At 32.5% G+C, this 25,933-nt stretch overlaps 2 protein-coding genes across 27 annotated transcripts in view; both read right to left on the bottom strand.

The window, feature by feature from the left end:
• Window positions 1-603: 603 nt before the first annotated feature.
• LOC107997528 (NPC intracellular cholesterol transporter 1 homolog 1b-like) lies at window positions 604-7,802 on the bottom strand. The gene is made up of 22 exons (XM_017056190.3): window positions 7,187-7,802; window positions 6,875-7,101; window positions 6,649-6,779; window positions 6,447-6,582; window positions 6,028-6,265; window positions 5,662-5,879; window positions 5,494-5,592; window positions 5,204-5,406; window positions 4,265-4,465; window positions 3,688-3,892; window positions 3,506-3,622; window positions 3,243-3,423; window positions 3,016-3,143; window positions 2,681-2,938; window positions 2,403-2,566; window positions 2,208-2,323; window positions 1,989-2,131; window positions 1,681-1,868; window positions 1,299-1,527; window positions 1,077-1,190; window positions 830-992; window positions 604-756 (listed from the first exon to the last, which is right to left on the bottom strand). The coding sequence occupies exons 1-22, from the start codon at window positions 7,416-7,418 to the stop codon at window positions 704-706; spliced, it is 3,744 nt and encodes a 1,247-aa protein (XP_016911679.2). The 5' UTR covers window positions 7,419-7,802; the 3' UTR covers window positions 604-703.
• Window positions 7,803-8,176: 374 nt separating this feature from the next.
• LOC107997512 (protein still life, isoform SIF type 1) overlaps window positions 8,177-25,933 on the bottom strand; it is a 34,893-nt gene continuing 17,136 nt past the window's right edge. For 21 of the 26 annotated variants that reach the window (XM_017056145.3, XM_028666550.2, XM_017056149.3 and 18 more), the window contains 16 exons: window positions 25,335-25,478; window positions 25,003-25,185; window positions 23,496-23,750; window positions 22,530-22,700; window positions 20,466-20,652; window positions 19,570-19,836; window positions 19,088-19,368; window positions 18,816-19,010; window positions 18,627-18,735; window positions 18,357-18,536; window positions 18,132-18,250; window positions 16,874-17,050; window positions 16,608-16,795; window positions 15,586-15,995; window positions 15,255-15,476; window positions 8,177-15,059 (listed from right to left, as the gene is read on the bottom strand). In XM_017056145.3, coding sequence (XP_016911634.1) covers window positions 14,881-15,059; window positions 15,255-15,476; window positions 15,586-15,995; window positions 16,608-16,795; window positions 16,874-17,050; window positions 18,132-18,250; window positions 18,357-18,536; window positions 18,627-18,735; window positions 18,816-19,010; window positions 19,088-19,368; window positions 19,570-19,836; window positions 20,466-20,652; window positions 22,530-22,700; window positions 23,496-23,750; window positions 25,003-25,185; window positions 25,335-25,478 — 3,267 coding nt within the window. In that variant the 3' untranslated portion in view covers window positions 8,177-14,880. Of the gene's footprint in view, window positions 15,060-15,254; window positions 15,499-15,585; window positions 15,996-16,607; window positions 16,796-16,873; window positions 17,051-18,131; window positions 18,251-18,356; window positions 18,537-18,626; window positions 18,736-18,815; window positions 19,011-19,087; window positions 19,369-19,569; window positions 19,837-20,465; window positions 20,653-22,529; window positions 22,701-23,495; window positions 23,751-25,002; window positions 25,186-25,334; window positions 25,479-25,933 lie in introns of those variants that run through there. The other 5 variants (XM_017056152.3, XM_017056153.3, XM_017056154.3 and 2 more) reach the window with 5 other exon arrangements.

Here is a 25,933-nt window from a genome sequence, read left to right as displayed (position 1 = left end):
CGCAGGTATAAGACGTGTGTTATATAACCTATTTTATGCGTAATACGTATTATTTTTATATATTACTATTATTGTCCTTATACTATCGTTTAATTAATAATTTTATTCAATAAGTTTTTTTGAATATTATTATAATTGATAATTCTTTAACAATTGATTTATTTTTATTTCTTTTTTCATTCATCTATTAGAATGATAGATAATTTACATTATTGGATTTTAAAAAATAATTTTTAAGTTTAATTATTACTTTTATTTATATGTTTACTTTTATTTTATTTTATTATTATTATTTATAATGTAATCGATTTTAATTTTAATTTTAAATATTAAAATTATTTTAAAGTTTTATTTATTTATTTTCTTTTTTATGCAGATTATGCGGTATATATATATTTGCTGATTATTATTATAACTTTGAAGGCAACAAAAAATTATAATAAATTAAACCAATAAATTATCTTTTAATGATGTCTCAAATTGTATTTAACTCTAGATAAGATATATTTTTTTAATTAATATTAGATTAAATTATTTTTAATTAAGGTAAGATAAGATTAATTATGCATAAATATAGAATAATAATAGAAAAATATCGATCAATATTGCTAAAAAAACAATGTTATTTAATTTAATAGTAATAATAAAAATAAATTACAGATGAGTAGTGAAATTTCTGTACATTCGGTCTTATTATTAAGAATTAATTGATATCTTTTTCTTCTTTTTTTCTTTGATTTGATCCTCTCGATGGTCCTGCAATATGTATGTATTATATATTATATATATATGTTTATACGTATGTAAAAATATCGTAGTATTATCTTACCTATAAAACTTAATAATACTGGTAAGAATATCAAACCATGCGCAGCACCAAAAACTACAATACTTAGATACATTCGGAAAAAGAATACTTCGAAAATTTGAGTTTTAGCAAATGCCAATATCACGATTCCTATAATTTTGGTCAATGTAATTCCGGAAAATACCTATAACGAAAAAAAAAAAAAGAATATTATTAATTCGAAAATTGAGATTGATAAATACTAAATACTACAAATTATTGTACATACCGAACTTCCTGTATGATTAAGCGTATCAGATGCACGTTCAATTTTAGTTTCCTTCTTTGATTTTAAATACGAATGTATGATGTGACTGCAAAATTCCACAGATATACCAACAGACTGTAAGTTAGTAAAATTAAAATTTTAATGGAATTTAACTTTTTATTTTTTTTACATAATTCATTATTAGCAAATAAGTGCTATATATATATTCTTGTGTTGCCATACCACGACTAAATTGACAAGAGAAACTGCATTTAATTCTATATGCCACCAATACATAAGTCCACCAATATTTATAATAATCATGCATACTGTTAATAGTACCGTTATAGCCGAAAATAAAGATAATGTTAGAATCAATGTTACTACGAAAATGACAGAAAGGGAGTAACCCAATGAAATTAATGTTTCTCTCCATATAGTTAGATATTGCTCGTAAAATACGTAGAATACACTGTAATAAAAAAAATACCATAATTTTCATTACGTTACAATATATGCAATGGATAAAATAGAAGAAATCCAAAAAAAAAAAATCGAATTTTACAGAATTGAAGAATAAATATTTCAAAATATGTGAAAGCATAATGATAAAATATGGACAAACCTGTATGGAAATACGGTTACATCCTCGTGTACATTATTTATCATAGTTGTAATATTATTGGCAATCATTCTGGCAAATCTTAGAGCTTCGTACCAATCCGATGATTTTTTTAATGGGGTGTGATATCCCATGAAATAACTGTCTCTGACATCTACTAATCCATTTTTATCCGTCTTATAATTCAACGCCTACGAGTTTGTAAATAATTGATTTCAAAAATATCGATGAGAATAAAAGGAATTGGATAGATGCGTATCTGTAATTCCATTGTGAAACAGTTCTAAAATATTAAAAGATAAAAATCTTACATCAAAATATGCCGCTCGACCAGCTTTTGCACATCTTTCGTCCGGGATATCTTGGAGAAAATAAGGCAGATATTTTCGAAAATCATACGCGGTCGGCCGATTGTAATCTGATATATTGATTTTGCAACTTTTGCATTCTTCGACTACGATAAAATATGATATAATAAATAAATTTTGAAAATTAAAATTAAAATTATAAAAAATATGGGCGATAATTACATTGCGAGTGTGGACAAAATGATTCGTTTGCTTTAAAATATTTGCAGCAATCGGAAATTTGCGACCAATCTATGTAATCGTCCAGCCAAGATGAAGCTGCTTTCGATAAATACGATCTACGATCGGATAATTTGATTAGCAATGAAATCGAATGAACAATGTTAAAAATTAATTCGTGTAAAATATTATACAAACACTGCAGGTTGCTTAGATGCCGAGTAAATTTGAGTATACAGAGAATTACTGTTGCATCCTTGACCACCACAAATTATATTTTGTACCATAGGATTGCTGTAATTCAATCCAGGCGTTACTATAAAGTAAACAGGTGGACCCATCGATAGAAGATCATCCATAAACTGGAAAAAAAAATCGATCGATCTTTTATCATGTCATTGCTATTATCGTTATTGTTCAAAATATCTCTTTGTAAATATCTGTAAATTATATATACACGTAGTGTAGAACAATACCTCGAAGTATTTCAATACATAAGAATCTTCAGGCATCGAAAGTTTTTGCTCCAATCCTACACCAATTTGCGGCACTATTACGATATGCATTATCAGAGAGACGAAGAATATTATCAATACGATTATTCTGACCGGCGTTTTCATAAGAAATGGTGTGTAATAGCGTTCAAAAATCATATGCACGACATTGAATTTTTGCCCGATCATAAAATTGTCCGTTTTCGTTTTCATGCAACAAAGCACATCGAAATATCTTTTCTGAAATATGAAGTGAATTTCGTTTGAAAATTTTGAAAATGTTTTTTCTTTCTTTTTAGAATAAATATAAATCTTACCTCGAATCTTTGCTCGTGAAGCGTCAAAAGGCAGACGAAAGCTGTTATTTGTAACAGAAAATTGATCAAGATCGATACCGATGCATAAAGTGCAAAAGTATTTACAGCGGGCATTGTCGATAATGTTCCTAAAAATAAAGATTATAAGAGATATTCGCGATATATGAACAATGAATTAAACAATCGACGAATTATGATTATTCGAAAATCAAACTATAGATACTGACCAATCAAAAAACACAAACACTCGGATATACTGGTGAGTAACATCGACGGACCAACTTCTCCTAAGATTCTTCCAATGTGTTCGTCTATGGATTCGTCGTCGAATTTTGGATTTCTCTCGTACGTGTGAATCAAAATAAAAATATTGTCTACGCCCACAGCCAATACCAAAAATGGAATTACCTGTAATACGTATTATACATATGTATCACATAGAATGTATACAGGAAAAGTTATTTTACATTCGATATTTTTCGATACTCACTTCGATGGTGAGAAGTGTCGTTGGCACTCCTACGTAACCAAATATACCAAGAGAGCAGGCAACCGATGCTATTACAATGACAACACCTCCGACACTCAACATTATTTTGCTGTTTGCCTGAAATCAATTATGAAAAATTCGATTCAACTTGAGAAATATATTTCGAATCAAAAGAAACTTACGAAATATTTTTTCACGGAACATTTTATCTCGCTCAGAGCCAAGGACACGTATAAGAACATTATCAAATAACTGATCACCACTGTTATTGCCTCTGCCCTCGATGATCGTTCCAATTCATCCTCAATTGATCTCTCCGTCGTATACGCGACATCCATGAATTTTGGTCTCTCTTTGGCATCCCATTCTTTCATAAAGTCAATGAACCTAGAAAAAGATTTTTTAGATTGAATCGCAATTCAATTTTTCAATCTATGGAATATTATCACTATATATTTTAGTACTTATTGTAGTTGATGTCATGATCGTAAGTTTGGAAGAATTTCGAATAAATCAAGGAGTAATATTATTATCAAATCTCGATCACGTGTAATAAAGTAAAGAAAAAATATAATTTTTTGGATATCTTCGTTATATTCGAAAAGTTCACAATAATACTTATTCGAAATTCTTCCAATATAATATTCAATTCATTTTGACATCAGTTACAATTTTAAAATGATGAAAAATATATACTCTTTATTGAATCGATATTGAATGACTTTCTCTTTTAAATTTTAAAACACCCTATATATTTACCTCTGTTCCCACTTGAGAGCCGATTGGAGGGCGGTTTCGTTCAGCGAGTTTTTCACCAGAAATGACAAGATTATACCTGTCGACTTGATGTAATCTTCTGGCGCATAGTTAAATTCACCTTCGCGTAAAAATCCTCCGTAGGCAAGTGCAGGAAAAACTGGGCCTTTGTACGGCGCCATACACTCGTTATTGTACTCATTTCTTAAGAAAAGACGAATGATGAGTAGACACAACTGAAGAATTTTCTTCTCGCTAGTGATTTTTCACTCGTAACGCAGAATAATCAAAAGTATTGGATTGTTCGGAAAGTAATTTCGTTTTTTCACACGAGTGTCGCTAGTCGAACGTTTATCCAGCCAACTTCATTCTAAACCGTGTCGTTATTATTATATATTTCGAAAGTTGGCATTTCATGTTATAAGAAAAATTATTTATAAGAAAAATTCGTTTGATTCTGTGCGGTTGTGTTTTTCGTGTGTGATAATAAAATGCAAGACTAAAAGAAGCATTTTCGACATATTTTATTTTTTTATTATCGAAAAGATAAGAATGTTGTTCAGACAAGAAAAAAGTCTATGGAGAAAACATATTGACAGTATTGTATTAACCACCAGTGTCAAAACAAAAGTTTTCATCCTAACAATTTCGACATTAAAGATGCGCCACGTTCTGACGAAGACCAGTTGAATGAAGAAAAAATAAAAGCACTGATTGAAGCAAACCAAGGAATAACAACTCGAAAAATTGCTACGAGATTGAATTTATCGAATTCAATCGTTCGTAATCATTCGATCGTGAAACGACACAATGTTTTATTGTCATGAAAAAAAAACGAAATTACTTTCCGAACAACCCGGAATATTTTTCGAGCGAATGGACCGAGACTGAAAAAATTTTAACACTTATTCATACGTATATTTACACTTGGTTCACACTTACTGGGCACATTTGTACAAATGATTCAGATAATTGATCTCATACTCGCTCGAGTTGTCCACTTTGTTGAACAAATTGAGATCGTTTTGAAAATAACCCCATACGCTTTGCACCGTGCACAGATTCAAAGTGACAGGTCCTGTGAAATTGTTTTGTACGGGAGCATAGCAAATCCGTTCCAAACCTTCTCCTTCATTTTGCCCGAGCTAAAAATTGTTCCATCTAGATTTCCTATCTGTCGAAAGAGACACGTGGATGATGCGCTGTTACATATGTATATATATTATATTTACTTGCAATATTTTATGTTGTAGATCGTATACAGCGAGCAAAAATTCTTTGTTGAAGATTGGACCAAACTCGAGTCGACCAGTCGTTGTATCGTGATATACCTAGATGGGTGATGAAGTGATATGTGTGGTGATATAAGAGAGAGAAAGAAAGAGAGAGAAAAATTTTACCTTATCGAGACCCACAGATTTGATATAAACTTGCTCAGTTCTGTAGAAAGGTTGGAAATGAGAATCAAAGTAATTTTTCTCGATTCTTGCTCTGCTGGTGGGTGCTGCCCAAATCTCTATAGGATTGCTCGTTATTGAGAGGTATTTTATTCCGAAACTTAATCTCACTATTATATATACGAATATTAATAAAAGTATTATTGGATATTTTGCGAACACTGTAAGAAAATATATAAAACACTTATATTTATACATCGTAAGAGTGCCAAAAAGGGGGATAAGAAAATTAAGAGGAAAAGGCAGATATTTATAAAAAAACGTTAATTAAGCTTGATCAATATTACGTCATCGAAGAAACATACGTACTTTTGCCCCAAACGGTGAAAATTATTTGAAATATATCTCTCCGAAAACCAGATGAATAAAAACCTGTTATCTTTATGATATACACGATTACAAATATCAAGATGAGTGCAACGATTACGATCGCTGTTACGATTCCGTAACCGTTCAATCCGAAAAGAAGGAAACCGTCATTTTGTTTTTGTATCGTAACGACCGGGCAAGATGTTGGACAATCGACGCAGCTACACGTGGATGAACCCTGTCGAATCAATTGAAAGTCTCAAATGCTAGTCGATAAAAATACATAGAATATCTACGAAAAATATTCGAAGAAATTTGAATTTTTTCAGAAATTAGATACGATTAGAGAGAGACAAGAATATTTGAAATACCTTGGCATATATATATATAAGATAAGATATTAGTTTATTTTAACTTACCTCGTACATTTCGTTGCACTTTTTCACCGATGCATTCCATAATTTCATCGATTTGTTTTTCGATAGTTCCGTGATGAAAATCATTCGAAAGCTTACGAATATATTCTGATCCGGATTACCTTGATACTCGTACCATCTGCAAATAATTTTTCGCTTAAATATCGCTTCGCTTCGTAATTTTTTCTTTTTTTTTTTTGCTTACAATTTTGGCGTGCACGTGCTAGCGTCGTAAATTCCACAAGCCAGATCCATAGCTAATTTCCCACTCTGAGGCATGACCACGTTTTTACAAGAATCGTAAGTTTTGTTCATGTATTCCTCTTCGATGTAAACCTAGAAAAAAAAGAAAAAAGAAAAGGATCGAAGACAATATGTAGTAAAATTCTCAAAGAAACACAAGCAAAGTGAAATATCGGGATATCGCTCACTTCGATTTCCTTCACGTATTCTTTCCTCTTTCCTGATTCCGTCGTATAATTATCTTTTTTCGTTACGTGGAGAAACTTACTTTGCTCGGGGCTACACGTCAAATCGCACAGCAATTTGTACGCATTTCTCAAACAAGTCGGACACCTGCCGAATATACTTTCGGCCATGTTCAAATTCTCGGTCAACGTTTTAACATTGTCAGCGTCGCAACACAATTCCGGTGAGTCTGAAAGGTTAGCACGAAAGAGAGGGAATAAAAGTGGAACGAGAATCAGAGAGACGAGGGGCCGATTAGAGTTGAGAGAAGATACCTTTGCCTTCAAAGTAATGGGGGCAATTTTTACGGAGATTCAAATTCGATTCGTGGTCGAGCGATTTCGGAGGATCGTTCGATACGCACGTGCGATCCACGCCAAGGTTCGATAAACCGCAATTTCCGGTCCATACGCAGTGATAGGCGTCTGTTTGACATCGTGCCAATTGTAACGCGTAACACAACAAAAATAACGAGGATAAAATAAAATGCAATCCGCGTCGATTCATAACTTCAATAAACAATTTCAAACGTGAAAGAAATCGAACTTTCAAAATTTCAGATCTTTCTAAATGAGACACATTTTGGATCTTTCTTCTATTTCTTCATTTCCTTCTTTCTTTTCACACGCGCGAATCAATGTTACACGTATTAAATATCGGATTTTAATTCGAGGAGAGAAGATTTCGTTCGGCCAATCGGTCGTCGATGAATGACGTTCCTTTTGAACGAAGAGAAGAAATGGCTCGATTAAGGGGATCGATCCGGAATAATTCCAAGATAATACCGAGTTTTCGATTTTATTCGAACGATACGAGAGCTTATCGTCGAGCATCTTATCGTTCGATTGACTGACGTGACACGTAGAAGATGGTCTACCATTGTAATTGAAATCGAGAATTTTAGTAGGGGAATGTAATCGAAATAAGATTTATCGAAAAAAGAATGAATTGGTGACAGATTAATATAGTCAGAAAATTGATAACTATCGTTTGAGCTTCGCACACCTGCGCCTTATCGACATCTCGTTCCGATACGATTCGACGTAAATTATGTACATCGTTATCACTGTCTCTATCATTGTTATACACCGATATTATCGAATCATTCTTCGTACACACGTATGCATTTTTCCACCTATTTGCATGCCATTGCGAAGAACGAAACGTTCGAAAATCGAGATCGACGCGCCATCTCGATTTTCCAAGAGATATTTCGTTAGAATTAAGGAAAAAGAGGAATATGGAAGGGAATAAAGCAACTTTGATACCGAATAATCATATTTTAATGACTCAATGATTGTACAAATGGATCATCCTTGAACATTTCCGCATAACCGAGGAACGATAACAATAAATACAAGGAATTACCGTAATTATAATGTTCAATTACTAATGTATAATTACACAATAGATGGAAACGTAAACAACATGGTTTACACTGCGCGTTCGCGTATTTTTTTTCTTTTTTTTTTTTAATATACGTACTTACAAGGTTTTTCCCTTTTTTTATTTCTTATCTTTTTTATTCTTTTTTTTTTTCCTCCCCCTTTTCTTTACTCATCGCATCCAAGATTCATCGCACACAAGAGTCGCGTGTAAAGACGTATTTACGTGACACAATGAAAGGAAAAAAAAGAAGATGGAAAGACTTCATAGTTACATAGTTTACTGTAATCGTTATCCTATCCCTTGTTTCGTCTTTTACCACGAACAGCCCACCCTGTTCCAATTTGCTTTTATTTTTTTTTCGTATTCGCAGTTTTTTTTCTTTTTTCTCTTTTTTTTTTTTTAACTCCCGCTTATATTATACAATAATAATTCTATCGATCGTTTAAAATGTTCGGATTCACATCCATTCGAACGGTTTGCGTCCGTGTGTATACTTTTCCGCCATCTCTGTCTTCCTCTCCACACGCATGCACTCACGCATACTCTCTACCTCTCTCTCCCTTTCTCTCTTTCTCTTCTCACTCATTTCTTTCACGTACAATCACACGCACACTTATACTTCTCTCGCTCGCTCACTCCCTCTTCTTATCCTTCTCACTTTTCTCTTCATTCCCACCCATCACCCTCTTTCCAATATAACAGTATCGAAGTTGTCGTCGTCATAATTCAAGTACATTATGTTCAACGGTATCGATAAAGTTTTTTATTTCAATAAAATTTGTGGATAATGTCAATAATATTGTATAATAGATGATAATTATTCGACGATTCACTGCGATTCGGGGCGAAAAATATGAAACTCGTTACTAGGCCAACTATGTTTTACCAAGATACGTCTCCACCTACGTTTCGTCCATTATTCGCCATTTTTCTCGTTTCATCCGCGTGTTCATTCTGGCCGCGTTTTATCTTAATCTTCAGGAACTTTGCGCGTTTTTTTCGAAACCTACATCCCTCCTCGGGCCCAAGATTCTCTCCGTTCCATTACTCTCTCCTCCTTCTCCTCCGCAAAATGCGCCGATTCTCCATTTTTTTCAATTTATCCTTAATTAAATAACGATACTTATTGTTGTTTATTAAAACGCTTATCAACGTGATTAACGATAATTATTACGCTTATCCCTCGCCCTAATTCCCTCTTTCTCCCTTTTCCTTCTCTCTTCTTCTTCTTCTTCTTCTTCTTCTTCTTCTTTGATTTGAAACGAAAAAAGAAAAAGACACGAATAGCAAGTCTTCGAAGCTTCGCATTGATTGTCAAAATTTAATACGAAACGTTTACAATTTTCTTTCTTTTTTTTTTTTTTTTTTCCTCAAGTCATCATTCGATCGTCGAGATAAAAAACGTTTCGTTCTCGATATTGGATTTCGATCTCGACTCCGAAAAAATCGTGGATAATTCTCTTGAACGTAAGCCCGAGCCGATTACATTTTCATCTCGCGATTTTCATTATCAGGGGAAAGAGAATCTTATCTTATAGCGTAGAGCGTGTAGAATGAGTAGGATCTGTCACGCTGCGGATCGAGAAAAAAGGGAAATGCCAAACTTTTTGTTCGGAGACGCATCTCGGCAAAAAAATTTATACAATAAAATTTGTGTCTGTGTTCCTGTGTAATGTGTGTTTGTGTGTGTGTGTGTGTGTATATATCAGTAGTATTAGTATTAGTATTAGTATTAGTATTAATAGTAGTAGACAATGCAATAACTCGAGCAACGGAAAATCTTCTGTAGATTTTTTTTCTTTTTTTTTTTTTTTTTTAAATCCGCACGCATGACATCTAGTAGTAATCGATAAGTAGGTATTTTGTTATTTTTCTTCTCTGTCGTGAAATATATTAATCGATAACATTACGTACGTATTGTGTGTATATGCGCACGTGTGCGATTATGCGATTGCTAATGTAAGTGTGTGCATATGTTGTTTAATGTGCGCACGTATATATGTATATATGGATGTTGAATGAGAAAAAGAGCACACACGATGATAATTGAGCATTGAGTGTTTTAGAATTTTTTATTACCGCACCTGTGTGGTCAAACTTTTTTTCTCTTTTTTTTGGATGGAAAAAAAAATATATATAGTATATATCGATCGATTTTCGGTTTCGACCTGTCTCTCCTCTCCTTTCTTTTTTACACTCGCTACTTATCTTGTTTGATTTGATCTCTTATTCTTTTTTTTTTTTCCAAAATAGAACTAGGAAGAAGAAATAAATATGAATGATATAAACGAATTTGAAGTCGAGTCAGATTTTTATATAAGAATATAAAATACGAAAAATAATGTTTATTGAAATAATCCTGTTGCGCTTATCGACGCTTTAACAATTAACGTTCTAATTACACACAGGTGTATAGATAAAAATATTAATGGATTCCTTTTTTTTTTTTGCAAAGATAAGATAACTTTAATAAATACAAACATGTGCGAAGATGACTTTGCAATAGAGACGGGTTCAATCAAAGTTCAATCTTTCCCGTTGCACACGGTCGTCATCGGATGCGATCGTGACCGAATCGATCGAAATTAATTAGATCGGAATTAATGCGCTCTTTTCTCATTCTTTCATTGTTTAAAAAAATGAATGTCGCGCAAAGCACATAATAAAATCTCGATACACTCGGTCGTGTTCCGTTTTTTTCTTCTATGTATTATACATATTCGATTCGTTCGGGTGAAATATATATACATACATATTTTATCGGATAGATCGAAAAAAAAAAAAAATTTTCCCGGAATTCTAAATCGGTAATGTCGAACGTGGAAGGTGTAGTGTTTATACGAAAAAATATAATATGGAAGACGCTCGGTAAAAAATGCGATCCGTTTCGACGATAAAAATAAATGGTGTATATTCACTCTATAGGATAAACTCGTCCGGATAAATTGTCTATACACTTTGCGTTTTGTGCTTCTTATTTTCTCCACATTGGAAGGTACGAACGATTATAGATAACGTTTACGAAAAAAAAAGAAAGAAAAAAAAAGAAAAAAGAAAGCGAGAAGGAATAGAATGTAAACAGTAAAAACGAAAAGAAATAATATTAAACTTTAACGCTTCATTGTTCGTTTCAAACAAGTGATCAAACTTAGATAGAGTAATTTTTAACATAAAATCCTCTTGTTCGACACAATCGATTTACATCGTCAACGCGTGATCCTCGATGAAGTGTTTCGAAGAAAATAAATAATATAACTTTTTTTTTCTCTCCCTATGCATCCGTATATGCGTGCCATTCATATAAATAATATATGTGTACGTAATAAATTTTATATATAGGATGATTCCAAGTGATGTTCAAAAATTTATGGATACATTATTCGTCTTCTTTTTTTCAAAATTCTATCGCGTTTGTCTCGGAATCGGAATCGGTGTATTCTCTTCATTCATTCAGGGAGAACGAGAAAATAAAGGAAAAGTGTAAGCGTACACGATGTGCACCACGTGCACTAATATATATATATATATATCCTTAGATTTATGAACAACCATTTACTCTCATCCTGTATATATTGTATATATATATATATATATATGTTAATATATACCATATATATACACACACCCACGGGCGCACATACGTTCACGCACGCACATACGTATATATGTAGATATACATGTAGATATAGATATACTTTCTGTTTTCTAATTTACAAGTATTAATCACTCGATATCGTGTTAACTTATTATTAGTACTCATTTAACATTGCGTTTATACGTCGAATATCGTTAATTTTTGTGATATATATTTATATATATATATATAATATAATATAATATAATATATATATATATATATCATCGATGTTACGACGGTATTCCACACGGACGTTTTCTTTCTTTTCATTAACGTTTCTCTTCTGTTCTCTTTTCTTTTTCCTCATTTTAGACAGATCTTAAAAGCTTAAACGCGCGTATATATATCACCATAATTGATTCTCTTTAAGATCAATAAAGATACCGGTCGAGCGGTAGGTCGGTAGGTATATTTACTCGCTCTTCGCTCACACGCTTCATTTAACAACCAACATATTATATATTTATATAAGGTCGTCGACCAAAGAGACCTTTCCTTTGCAAAGCCTCGCAAACCTTGTCACCCCCTCCCCCGTCCCCTCCCTTAATATTTTTAGCCTCGAATATCCTTATCACCAGTTATATTATAATTCATTGGTTAACGTTAAAAATAAAATTTCCTATTACGAAAAGAATACTCGAGTCCAAAAAATGAGATTAAAACTCAGCGTTTGTATTTGTATATGTGTACGTGTATGTGTGTATATGTGTGTGGATGTGACAACATGTGGAAAACCGCCTTCCTCATATACGATACATATATGTACATATGTATACACATATGCATGTATACGAATTGTATCTATACTCTGTACGTGCCACCGTTTTCAAAGTTACTTATTCGAAGTAAAATACGCGGTAAAGACACGTACGCACAACGCGTGCATACGCGCATACACACGCGACATACATATGTACACACAATAGTTGTACGTTTTTTTTTTATTTTTCTTTTCTTTGTTGAAATCCATATATGTATATATATATATATATACGACTTATCTCGTTAAATTCATATTTTTTTCTTCTTTTTACTTGTTCGCTAAATTTACTCGTCGTTACGTCGTCGTTTATATTTTTTTCTTTTCTTTTTCTTTTCTTCTTTTACAGACATATATAGATATATATATATATATATAATATATATGTATATGTATTATATATATATATATTATGTCTCCAAATTAGTCGACCATAACGATGATGCGTGTCGTCTCAACAACGAATACAGAGATGAGGAAATATGATGTAATAACAGTAATAACTACGGCAACGATATTATTATAATAATAATATATAATACAGAAATAATAATGATAATAATGATAATGATGATAATGATGGCGATATAATAATTTAATTATTTAAATAATTAGAATAAAAAATAACGATAATCTTAAGTAATAGATAATAATAATTAAATAATAATAATAATAATAATAATAATAATAATAAAAATAACGATTAAAAAAAAATCTTGATGATTGATACAATATGCGATAACATGAATGCTGTACACATAACGATAATCATAGTAACGACAACGACGACGATAATTATAATTATAATTATAATAATAATAAATAATAAATAATAATAATAATGACAATATTGATCGCATCAATATTACATTATATACAGAGTTTTATTATTACGTGGTGTCGCATTGCCGTCCACGCAGAAAAGAAAACATGGTGAAATAATTATAGTCGAGACGAGAGTCGAGGTATAAACGAAAATCGCTTCGTACGTGCTTGTACGGATGGCATGCAATAAGTTGTAAACAGCAGGAGCAGCAATAATCGCAGAAGTAGTAATAGCAGCAGCAGCGATAGTAGTAGCGATAGCAGTGGTTGTAGTAGTAACGGTAGTAATTGTGTGGTGGTTGAAGTCGAAGATGTTAGTATAGTTGTGGTTGCAATAACGGGATGCGGCAACAGCGTTGGTAGTGGCGTTGGTAATGATCGATGTATGTGATAATATCAATAGATAAAATCTCGTAAATTTCGTTAAATTCGTTTTACTTTCTAGCACGTGTGCACATTTCCCCATCCATAAATCGCGAAATAGATAAAAAATAAATTTTGTATTTAGAAGATCGAAAACGAAAAATTATTATTTCAAAGATATTTTTAATAAATATTACGTTCAAGAACGTGGGCAGATTTATGGACAAGAATATATATATATATACGACGCCTTATATTATGGTAATTTATCACTTTAACCGATGATTCGATTTTTCGATCGATATATATATATAATATCGATAAGATGCGACAATAAACTGATCGATGCATCTATCCAATAGCGGATGAAAGATTAAGATATAGCCGGCGTAAGAACGTAAAGTACTTTAAAATTGTCATCACTCGCGCATAATAAAGTCATGCGTATATCGAAAACATTCTTCGGTCGTTCGATCGATTGCGAGGGAAGTGTGTTTCCCGCACAAGTTCTAAAAGCAAAGTTCTCTCCCTTCTTTAAGATTCTCTCCTGTCAAACAATTGAATATCGTTCGTTGTACAGAGGAGTAGCACCAACGACATTTTTTTTATTATTAATTTTTTTTTATATATATATATATATTTATACATATATATAACGCGTAGTGCGTTTGGAAGACGAAAAAACGAGAAGGAGATGTGGTGCGGAAGTTGGTGTGTTAGTGTATTGGGAAACGCGTACAGGGGCGAGAATAGTTTTTTTTTCTTTTTTTCTTTTTTTTGTTTTTTTAACTATTCCGCGTGGGCGGCAAGCGAGCGCTAAGTTAAGTCTTTACAATTTTTTTTTTTACGCGATAATCGAATAGTTGTTTACTTTGTTGTATTTTCTTTTTTTTTTTCTTTTTTTTTTCCCCCTCTTTTTAAAGTTAACCTTGATAGTTTGTCAATCAGTTAACATCTATTTTTTTTCTTTTTTTTTCTCTCTCCTCTCTTTTAATTTAAACGTGGTTATTACAGTTAGATTGTTGAGCACAATTATTGATTTCTATGAGAGACTTTCGGGAGGCGCTATGAGACGAGCTTATATCCCCAAACTCGCTCGCCGACTTACCCTTACGTGGCAACGTCGTGGACTCACCTAACGAGGGTAATTCCCGCGGTTTCCAAATCGGCGAACCTTCAACCAATAACATGTATACATATATATATATATATATATATAGAGCGCATTACGCGATAGATAGAATGGAAGAATAATGCGTTTAATTTTTCAATGATTACTATTTCTCTTGAGCGAAAAAAAAAAATTATTACTATAATAAAGAATAGATAAATACAGAATTGAAAAAGTTATTTTTTTACATATTCTTACCAAGTTCCTTGACCGTGATTGGTTGATAATTTTCCGGTTGATGAGAAGATTGGATCAGTCTCGCCTGACTACCCGTACTTCCTGCTGAAATTGTCGAAGTGGTGCTCAAAGTCAAATGATTCGGTGTACGGCCCAAATTCGCCTTCTTCTCACCTAAAAAAGCTTGCGAGTCTTCCTCACCCTCCGATTTCGTCCCCGAGTCCATCTCGACCTTTATCTCCCCTGTGCACGTTTAACGCGTCGACTTTTATATATTCCGTGAAAATCGGTTAAGGGTGAAGAGGTAAACGAGATACGAGGTCTGCCTCGTCATGAGAAAAAACGATCTTACCGGATGTGTCGCTTATGGTCTTGCTCCGGGAGCGAAATGTCGTTTGCTGTTGGTTAATGGCCGAGGCCCCCGCCTCCTCGTTGTCCTTATCCTCGGAGCTCTCGTGCTCCACAGCCTGTTTCGATTGGCTGTATTTCCGCTTCACGTTGTGCGACGTTGTCAACAATTGCTGTTTCTTCTTCGACAACGTGGCCACCCCACTGCCGCCGTTGCCACCGTTTTGCCCCACCTGACTCGTTCCAGCCGACTGTTTCTCGAATTTCTCCACGTGGCCGGTCGACATTCGTGGGGAAATGCTGATCGGTGGTTGGCTAAGGTTTTGTTTCGTCGACGGTATGCTCATGTTCCGGACCGATTCTCGAATAATTTGACGTATCGTCCTTAAAAACGCGTTCCTGAATTCCGTTGTGCTGGGCAAATAAAATAATATCGGCGATTATATAGGCGATATGTGTATATATATATATATCCTTTCGTGTTCGAGAAGTGATCACTCAAGCATCGATAATTCAAACGACGACAATATTTATTTATTTGTTTGATCTTTTTAGAATCGTGAATAAATTCCTAACCTCTTTAACGTATACGAATTATGCGAATTGATACGTAAAATATTATATACATATATATATATATGTATAAAAATTTTATACGTTAATTTCTGTGCGAAATCACTTTAAGTCGTAAGAAATTCATCGAAAATGAGAAAAATCGTCTCGAGTTATTGTTTCGACCGAGCGCAAAAGGATGTATATACATGTATGTATATACTATATATGATATTTTGCGAATGAGAGAAACGTGTTTCGATTTCATGTGCCAATGTGTAATTATTACTACGTGCAACGAGAAGCGGGTACGTATCATATTTTTATATACGTAGAGCATGAAAATGTACCTGTGTCGCGACAAATTAAGATTTGTCGGGTTGATGCGGTTGATATTCGGGGCAACGATGCGTGTGTATGTTTTTTTTTTAACATTTTAAAAGTGGGAATAAATATAAATGTTTTAGACGATACCTGTTGGAAAGCACATATACTTTCTCCGATCTTCTTTGTAATTGACTTCTTAAATGGATCAATTCCCACAAGAAATGAGATTCCATGTCTTTGGCGGAGCTGGCTCTAACTTGCACTTCCGTTACAGGAATCAACACTTGATAACGTATTATCTCCACCTCGCTGGAATTCGCTTTCGTCGATACTCCCTGATCAAATACGTATCGTTCATATCATATTTGTTACGTTAAGTCTATTCTCGATGAGAATAAATGAATTTTATTTACCATAAGTTTCTTCTTCTGCCTCAATCTTTCCTTGCACAGGAATACGACGGCAGATTTGAAAACGAAACACATTGCGTGCAGTTCCAAACCTTTCTTGATTTTACCAAGAAAGTCGGAAATATTGAGCCACTCGACACCTCCATAATACAAAAGATCTCCCGGGCTTAAATCGATCGGCTGAAATGAGAAAATAATTAGATGTAAAAATTAAAGAATCGCCTTACGTGTTTACTGGTGGAAAGAATTCGTGGATCTGATTAGTTGAATATGGGAGGAATCGGCTATTTTTATACGTATTTTTGTTTCTAACGTGGTATTTGACACGTTATATTCGTTCGATTGCGACAGAGATAATAAAACGACAATCTGTATCCAAACTTCGATACATTGGCGTAGATATAGAATTCAAAATATTCTAATTTATTTCTAATATGTAGGCTAATTATGGTTCGTAACTATAGTTTAATTTATTAATGTAATTTCATAATGTAATTTCTTCTACTACTATATATTATACACTAGCGTATATCAATTAATAGGCAGTAATAAAACAACAAAAGACTCTTCTTTCCTCTGTGTTGTCCTGCGAAATTTCTTATCTAATGAATTATTTATAGATATATCTTTTAGATTATTTAATTTATTTGTATAAATTACTCTTAAAATTATCGTAATTAATATCCTTATACCTATAATTAAATCTTTTTTTATATAAATTACATTTATTAAATAATTTTTATTAAATAATTTTTTAATAATACTAATATTATTGGAAAAAAATATACAGTAAATGATATATAATTATTAACGATTAAATTAATTGTAGAAAAATAATTTATTTTTCTAATTATAAAATATTCAATAATTAAACCTTTTATATATAAAATCATATCAAAAATAGAAATCTACACAATTATCCTTTTTAATGGATAAATATAATATATTTCTTATATTCCTAATCTTCTATTTATATAAAATATATACATATAAATATTAATGATTTAAATATTATATGAATAAATAAATGTAAAAATAAAATTAAATCTTAATTGATTTAATATAAAATAAGCAACAATATTTTTTTTATGTCTTCAATTCAAAATTTGCCACAAAATCCAGCAAACAATATTATTAATCTAAAAATTAACAAAATTAACAAAATTAATAAATCAATATAACGAATTAAGAAATAAATTCCTAATAATAATAACTAATAATAAAATTGAAAAACGAACTAGAGATGAAATGGGTCATTTACCTGCTTGCAAGATTTTTGATGTTGTCTGAACAAGTGATCGAAGATGGCTCCGTATTCTTCGTGAATTCTTTGCATTTCGTTTATGTGCTCTGCTACTTTTTCCATACCTTTCAAAGCCTCTGCATTCACGATACATATACATATACATATATATATATACGATTTACGAATAAAAGAAGAGATAATTTTCTTTGCTTCTTAACGGCCAATTATATTTGGATTTACCGATCAAGTGTTGGTGTTCTTCGCTTCTTTCGTCGGTGAGATTTCGAAGTTGTTGCAAGAGCAAAGGATATTTCAATATTCGTTGAATAGGTTTAATCAAGTATGATTCTAATGTCGACGAGTGTTGCTGCCTTGGATTTCGCGCTTGCAGGAACTCTTGTAAAGCTTGGTTTCCTTCATCTGTAACGGATACGATGATCTTTTCTCTTTTTTTTTAATCAATTCGCAAATAGGCAACCCGTCGAAAGGATTAGAATTTCTCTTACTTACTTGGATGTAAAACCTTTTGCGCCTTTGAGTGGCTAGCACAAAACGAACTGTACAACTTGAAATGATTTACGTAATACAAGAAGGCACTTCCAATGGAAAACAGGACACCCTTTTTGACAAAAAAAAATATAATAGATTTTTTTTCAGAAATTCGATAGATGGATAAAAATATAGTACAATAACGGGTACCTTAAATTGACTAGGATGATCGAAATTATTGAAATCAGCTTCCATCTCGATCGCGTGATCAAGATTTTGTAGAAATTGCCGTTGAAACGTAACAATCTCTTGTATGTTCCCGAACAATGCGTTTATCTCTGCATTCGATAGGAAGGTTTCGCGTTTAAGGGGCTCTAAGTAGTTCTCCAACAAATTATTTAAATTCTGAAAGAATCAATTTCGAGTTATTCTTCTTTCTTTCTTTCCCTTTCTTTTTTTTTTTTTTAACAAAATTTTCTCACCTTCACGTAAGTACGTTCAGTCTCAATTAATTCTAGAATAACTTTCTTCAGTTTCTCAGCGTCGCTCAACTGCCTGCTCGGCGTCAAAGCTTGGGAATGAGAACTAACAACGCTTCCGGTTGGGCTCGACTTTCGCGTTTCACCAGGCGATCGACAGATCCCCGTCACTTGTTCCGCCGTTTTCAACAAATTCTCTATCTCGAACGAATTCGTCCGAGACGTTTGTTTACCATTCTCCATGTGAGATGTCGTTGTGCACTCCTGCATGATACTTTCTTTGCCTGTAATCACGTATATACATATATACATTTTCTCCTTCGATAAATATATAACATGGAAGATTCAATGTAACATATATCTTCGATATTAATTTTCAATCTGTCGATCGAAAGAATTATACGTTCAACGAATCTCTCACGAGCCTTCCATATTATAACAACTACGATTAACGAAAATTATAACGATAAATGGGCATTGCTTACTCCATCCAGGAGCCGGAACGATTAACCCAGAGATCATTTCTTCGCTTATAACAGGCGGGTCGGAGGGTGGCGGCGGGCAAACCAAACTCTCGATTATGTCGTCGGTCACTCTCATTATCCCCGTGAGATCCGGGGGCTCGGTCCTCGAGGATCTCATCATCATGCACAAACCTACCTCCTCTTGCAACACGCTTTCCAGGTACATCATGTCCAGGTCGCTCACTATCGCGCCGTTGATCACCATGATTTCGTCACCTTTAATGATACCTGAGAAGCAAAGAAGCAGAGATGGGAAAATATCCTTGACCGACTCGCGAAAATTGGAACGGAGATGGATAATGCTTTCGAATAATGTTCACGTAAAATGGAAAGTAAATAGGAAAGGAAAAAGAATAATATTCTGTTCGCGCGAATAATTTAATTACCTGGAGGGGAGAACTTGGTTTTTATCGATGGTGTAATATAAGTTACATATATAAGTTTTATATATATAGGTACGAGTGCAGTTATGTATGCTTCGTTTGAAGGATGTGTCTGTTGCAAGTTCGCTTGTTCAATAATAAGGGAGTGACAGCATAAGAAGGAGGAGAGGGGAGAAAAAAAAATCAATATTTTTCAATGTCATTCCCCACAAGATATCCTGTAGATGCAGACAAAAAAAAAATCTGATTAAGGACGCTCGACTTTGTGTTTCCACGTGTATCTCACCTTCATTCTTAAATTAGATCAAAGAGGGACGGAAAGAAGGATCTTGGGCTCGATCGACTCGGTCTTCTATTTATACAAACACGTCGAGCCGCCAGTTTTATTGGAGAGGGATGGATGGAGGTGCGTGCAATCGATCGGGCAAATCGCCCGAAAGGTTTGTTCCAAAGGTTTATTACAAATATAATTACCATTCTGCATTGCTACGCTCTTATCCTCGACTCTGCTGACGTAGCAGCACAGCTCGTCCTGTCGATCGGAATTCTCGATCAGCTCAGCCTCCACAGAGAATCCCCACATTTGTTCGAGGGTGTTCCTTTGCAACTCCACTTGATACAGGATCTTCGCGCACACCTCGACCACTTCGTGCGTGTGCAACTGAAATTATATTTTTCGTTTAAAAATTCTCAACAGGTTGCTTGAAGTTGTGACCTGGATTTGGATATATTGACTTGGAGCGATAAACAAAGGATTCTAGATGCACGAAATGAAATACGTATCGGATTCGAGTAATGGAATTATATGCAAATATTCGACTTTGTGCGAAATATGAAGGTTTTATTAACGCGACACAGTGGTTCGAATAGTAAGAGGTGACAAAATTATTTTTTTCCCGGTTTTTAAGTATATATGGAGATTTAATTTTTAGAAAACAATACTTTTTATATTATAATTTATTGTTTCATTAAAAATTTATATAGCGTAGAAATGCGCGAGTAAATATATATATATAAATTAACATTGCGTTTGATTTAGTATAGAATGAAAAATATATATAAATATATGGATATAAAAATATTTGTGATTTGAATCTTTGAATAATCTGTGCAAAATGTCTGCGTGGCAAAAGAGTTATAGCAGGCAATTAATTTAGAAAGCGTTTCGAATTTGACAAACGTACGGTAAACTGGACCTTGAGAAATGGAGATGGTATTCTAAAGAAACAGATGCTAAGAAAAAATACATATTAAAAAAGAATGGCTATTTGCTATGTCCTCGATAATTTTATTCCAAATTATCTGATAGATATGGACCAGATGATATGGATAGCTAAACAGTGATAATTTAATAATAAAAACGATAAAATTGAAAATTATTAAATGAAAAAAGCACTATAAGAAGATATATTGCATCGATCGCTCAAACATTGAAAGGAATAAAAAAATTGCCAATTAAAGTTAGAAATTATTAATAATATTATTATATATAATTATAACATAAGATTAAACATAAGATTAAAATTAATTCATAAATATCAATGGTTAAATTAAAGAATTTATTAGATAACCGTAAACATTAAAATTAATTTTGATATAGTTTTATTAATTGAAATTGAAATTTAAATTTAAAGACTTCTTAAAAAATTATTTAAATATGACCGATCAATTATCGATTAATTCTTTATTTATATACGCGTATTTTGTTCAATCTATAAACGTTTAAAAAGAGGATTATAAAATTTTAATAATAATACTTATACATTGCATCGAAACAATTGCTTTTTATATATTCGAAAATTAATTTTGTTAGTTAATATATATTATTCGAATCACCATGGTGTCGCTTGTATCGATGCATGTGTATATATCGCAGCGTGTTTATCCATAATTGTTTAAAAGCAATCACAGAAGAAAGTAAATAAAATAATTTTCAAAAATAAAAAACAGAATTTCGAATTTTTTCCGTGATATATTCTCTATATATCTTTTCTCTCGATAAGTTTAATGCAGTATACATTATATAAAATACTCACTATAATGTTAATATACTTTATTCGAATCACTGTGGTGTCGCTTGTATCGATGCATACGTGAGTATACATCGTGACAACATATTTCGATATCCGTAAACTATTTAGAAGCAATCACAGAAGAAAAAAAATAAAATAGCTTTTGAAAATCACAAAATTTCGAATTTTTGCCGTGACGTGTCTTCTATACGTGTCTTTTCTCTCGACAATTTAATTTAACAGTTTAACAGTATACATTATATAAAATACTCACTATAATGTTAATATACATTATTCGAACCTTTGTAGTGTCGCTTATATCCATGCGCGCGTCACGATATGTTTCCACGTGTGTATACATCGCGGCAATGTATTTCGATATTCGTAAACCGTTTAGAAGCAATCATAAAAAGAAGGAAATGAAATTCCAACTTTCGAAAATTATAGAATTTTTACTGTGACGTGTTTTCTACGTGTCTTTTCTCTCGGTTAATTTAACACAATATACATTATATAAAATACTCACGTATGTCTCTATCAAGTCGGTTCTATGTGGTACGAAATAATTATGATCTTCCATGTCGCGGCGTTTCTTCACGCGAACGAAATGTTCCATCGGGTTAAGATTTTTCCTGTTGCAAGCGCTTGCGAGGAATTCTTCCACTGTCATAGCATCGCGCACAAATACGGATACCAACTGTAAATAAAATATATAAGCATAACGATAAATAGGAGAAATGACGAAATGTATAGAAAAAACGAGTCTATCGATAAAACAAAATAAGCGAATCTTCTATTTGCTATTTCGAATTTTCAGAATTTGAGAAAAATCATTGAACACGAGCGTAATAATTTTCGAATTTTTTTTAAAAGATTTAATCTATAATAACAAACAAATTTATCATTTTTATAATAAACGTGTCTTGATTATAAATCAATCCCCTTAAAAAAATAACCTCGAATAATTCCATCAACAATATTCTTCGTTGCATTAACAGACAATCGTTGCTACTGTGCATTGTTGACACAAAGTAGCATCCAAATATACTCGATTCGATTATACTATATTTGTATTCGTGTATAGAATCGTACTTCTTTCAACTTACCATAGATGGATAAAATTTAATAGTTGAAGTTACGAATAATCTTACTTCGATAATTTATTCTTCGAAACGTAAAAATAATCGCGAATAACTGTACCGCCAAACGGTTGAGGTTATACGAAATTATAACAGATTAATTATAATAACTACGAATAAATGTTGTTCGAGCATTTTAATTAATTAATTACTTAAACTATAACTTCATTCTTAAAACTTTTTTCGTTATTTTCTTCGAACCTTTTCCTAACCTCTTTATCTTCTCTCGTTCGAAAGAGATCCAAAGAGAAAAGAACAAAAAGGAAAAAGATGAAAAATATTCGAAGAGAAATAAGATTTATCGTGCGACAAATAGGAAATTCTGATTTGAAGTTCTTGAACAACTATCCTACCTGATTTTCCGGCACGAAAACCTTCACCGTCTTCTCATCATCTCTGGACGAAATTTGAAGGGATCTCCTGCTCGATCCGCTGTTGGATCTCGACAATAATGGCGGCCTTCTCTTGGTGGCCCCTCGCCCCGCCAACAGATTGTTCAACAGGGAAGGGCTTCGCGCGCATATGAAAGCGTGAAACGACGACACGGTGAACACCCCTAATTTGTTCAACGTCTGCTTCGTGGCGCGGGACACGTGCGTCAATAAACTCTGAGGGAGAGAATAATCAAGATTGGAAATTATCGAGGTGATGATTCTCGATATTATCGGGGCTACCCCCTATTAATCTAGCGGAAACTGAACGGCTCGTTCAAGTTTTACAAGGATCTATTTACGGTTTACGATGATCGATACCAGCTTTCCCATTTCCTGTATAACGGCTATATAACGCGTGCGTTAAATTGTGCATTGTTAAGGCGCGACAAATTTTTCTCTTTTTATTAAATCGCAATTCGCGACGTTAAACTCGACACTCAATACTTATCTCTTTCGAGGTTTTTGCGTATGAAGGAAAGGGCACGAATATGGGATACTACTTTATTTTTTAGAGGGTGTAAGTGAGAAAGTTTGAAGAATTTTATGTTACGTAAAAATAAATGTTATGGATTGTGCAGAATTTTTTACTTTTTTTAAGTAAATATCGGACTAGTAATGTTTAAATTCGGATACTTAAATTACTAATAGAATTTTGTATTAATCTATAATAATATAATAAATATATGGTGTCAAATATAATAAAATAATGGTAATTAAATGAATAACATTTATAAATTATATTTTCTGAATCTTTTAATTATTTTATTATCAGTCAAATATATCTCATATTTCTTATTTCATTTTCTCTTATCATATTATAATCAAAAACACGAAAATTTTCAAATCTTCATTAATATATAAAAATTACGATTATTACCATATGACTTATATTTTCTTTAAAAAAATTATAAAATAAAATTAAAATAAATTTCACTGAGTAAAAAGAAAAGATAATTATTAACAACAATTGCTATGGAAGATAAAATATGTTTTAGTTGTTATAATATTTGAAAAAGATCGTATGAAAGTTTGATGTCTCATATTTCTAACCTATTTTATATTCCCTTTTCTCTATATAAGCTTTCGAGAATCCTTTACCACATCTGTGAATTATATTTTTTTTTCGAAAATTTTTTTTATATGAAAAAATTGAAAGTAATTTTTCTTTAACCTCTTCAGAAACAAGTCACTCATAAATCCTTTTGAGGTAATAATTGTCGAGTAAAATATCATCAATTTCAAATTTTATATTATTAAAAAATTCTATAGTGAACAGTTCTTCAAGAGTATTTTAATTTTTTTTCTTTTTTTACTTAATAATAATTTTTAAAGAAAACTAAACACGTCCCTGAAGAAGTTAATAAATTTTTTATCTCGCAAAAATGGATATATTAAAATTTCTTTTAACAAATCTTAAATGCGTTACCTTTGGATTTGGTAATTCGCCACTTTGTAAACTGGCCATGTAACATCTGAGTCTGAATTGTTCACAATGAAGTCTCTCCAAATTTTCTTCCCACTGAACAATCTGATTGTTGATCTGCTGTTTCGTCTCTACGTCAGACACGACGGATTGCTGAAGATCAGCCATGTGTTTTAATTTGTGGTCCTGTAAAAAAGAAACGCGAGAGAGATATTGAGTGATTTTCTCTCTCTCTTTCTCTCTCTCTTTCTTCTCTCTCGTTCTTTGACGGATGAGAATAATGCGCATAAATTAAAGCAGAGATATACACGTGTGTATACGCTCGACCCGCTTACCGATTCTATCGCTTTCTCTAAGCGAAATATTTCTTCCTGCAATAAATGAAGGGTTCCAGTTTTACCACGATGACGCGCAAACGCGGCTGCACAAGCCGAATGTATACTGTTCACCCAGTTCTCGAGTTCCACTTGACACGGAGCCTAATGTAAAAGTGAAAAAAATTCCGTCACTGAATTTGTAACTGATAATGAAATAACTATTATCGCTGATAAATAATTTATACAAAGGTTTTAATTCAATGTGATAAATGTATTTATTTTATTATTTCTTTGATCGCGATGAATCGAAGGTGGAACGTTTTGGAAAATTTTTCGAAATGTTTCGAAACTAAAAGTTTTATTTTTTGCAACGAGGGAAAATTAAGAAATTTCAGAAATTTTACAAAAAAGGAAAATTGGGCGATGAAAAGGTATTCCAAGTTTTAAAAATTTTGAAAGTAAGATCTCGAAAAAGAGATCTTAGTTTTGAGAAAGTTTTTCGAGAATTTCGAGTTTTCAAAAAAAGACTTTTGAAAAAAAAGACATCCCGGATTTTAAATTTAAACAATTTTGAGAGTTCCGAAATTTCAAAAAAGGATATCTCGAAAATTTTGAAA

Source organism: Apis cerana, linkage group LG9 (genome assembly GCF_029169275.1).
Source record: "Apis cerana isolate GH-2021 linkage group LG9, AcerK_1.0, whole genome shotgun sequence".
Classification (NCBI taxonomy): Eukaryota; Metazoa; Arthropoda; class Insecta; order Hymenoptera; family Apidae; genus Apis; species Apis cerana.
The sequence above is the reverse complement of the archived record's forward strand: the minus strand, read 5'-3'. Positions and strand labels throughout refer to the sequence as shown.

What these genes read in the sequence shown, in the direction of transcription:
- LOC107997528 (XM_017056190.3), bottom strand. Translation starts at nt 7,418, where the DNA reads ATGAATCGACGCGGATTGCATTTTATTTTATCCTCGTTATTTTTGTTG. An exon ending in AATCTGTGGGTCTCGATAAG is followed by an intron (nt 5,593 to 5,661) that starts GTAAAATTTTTC and finishes TCACCCATCTAG; the next exon opens with GTATATCACGATACAACGAC. An exon ending in CGACACTTCTCACCATCGAA is followed by an intron (nt 3,424 to 3,505) that starts GTGAGTATCGAA and finishes TACGTATTACAG; the next exon opens with GTAATTCCATTTTTGGTATT.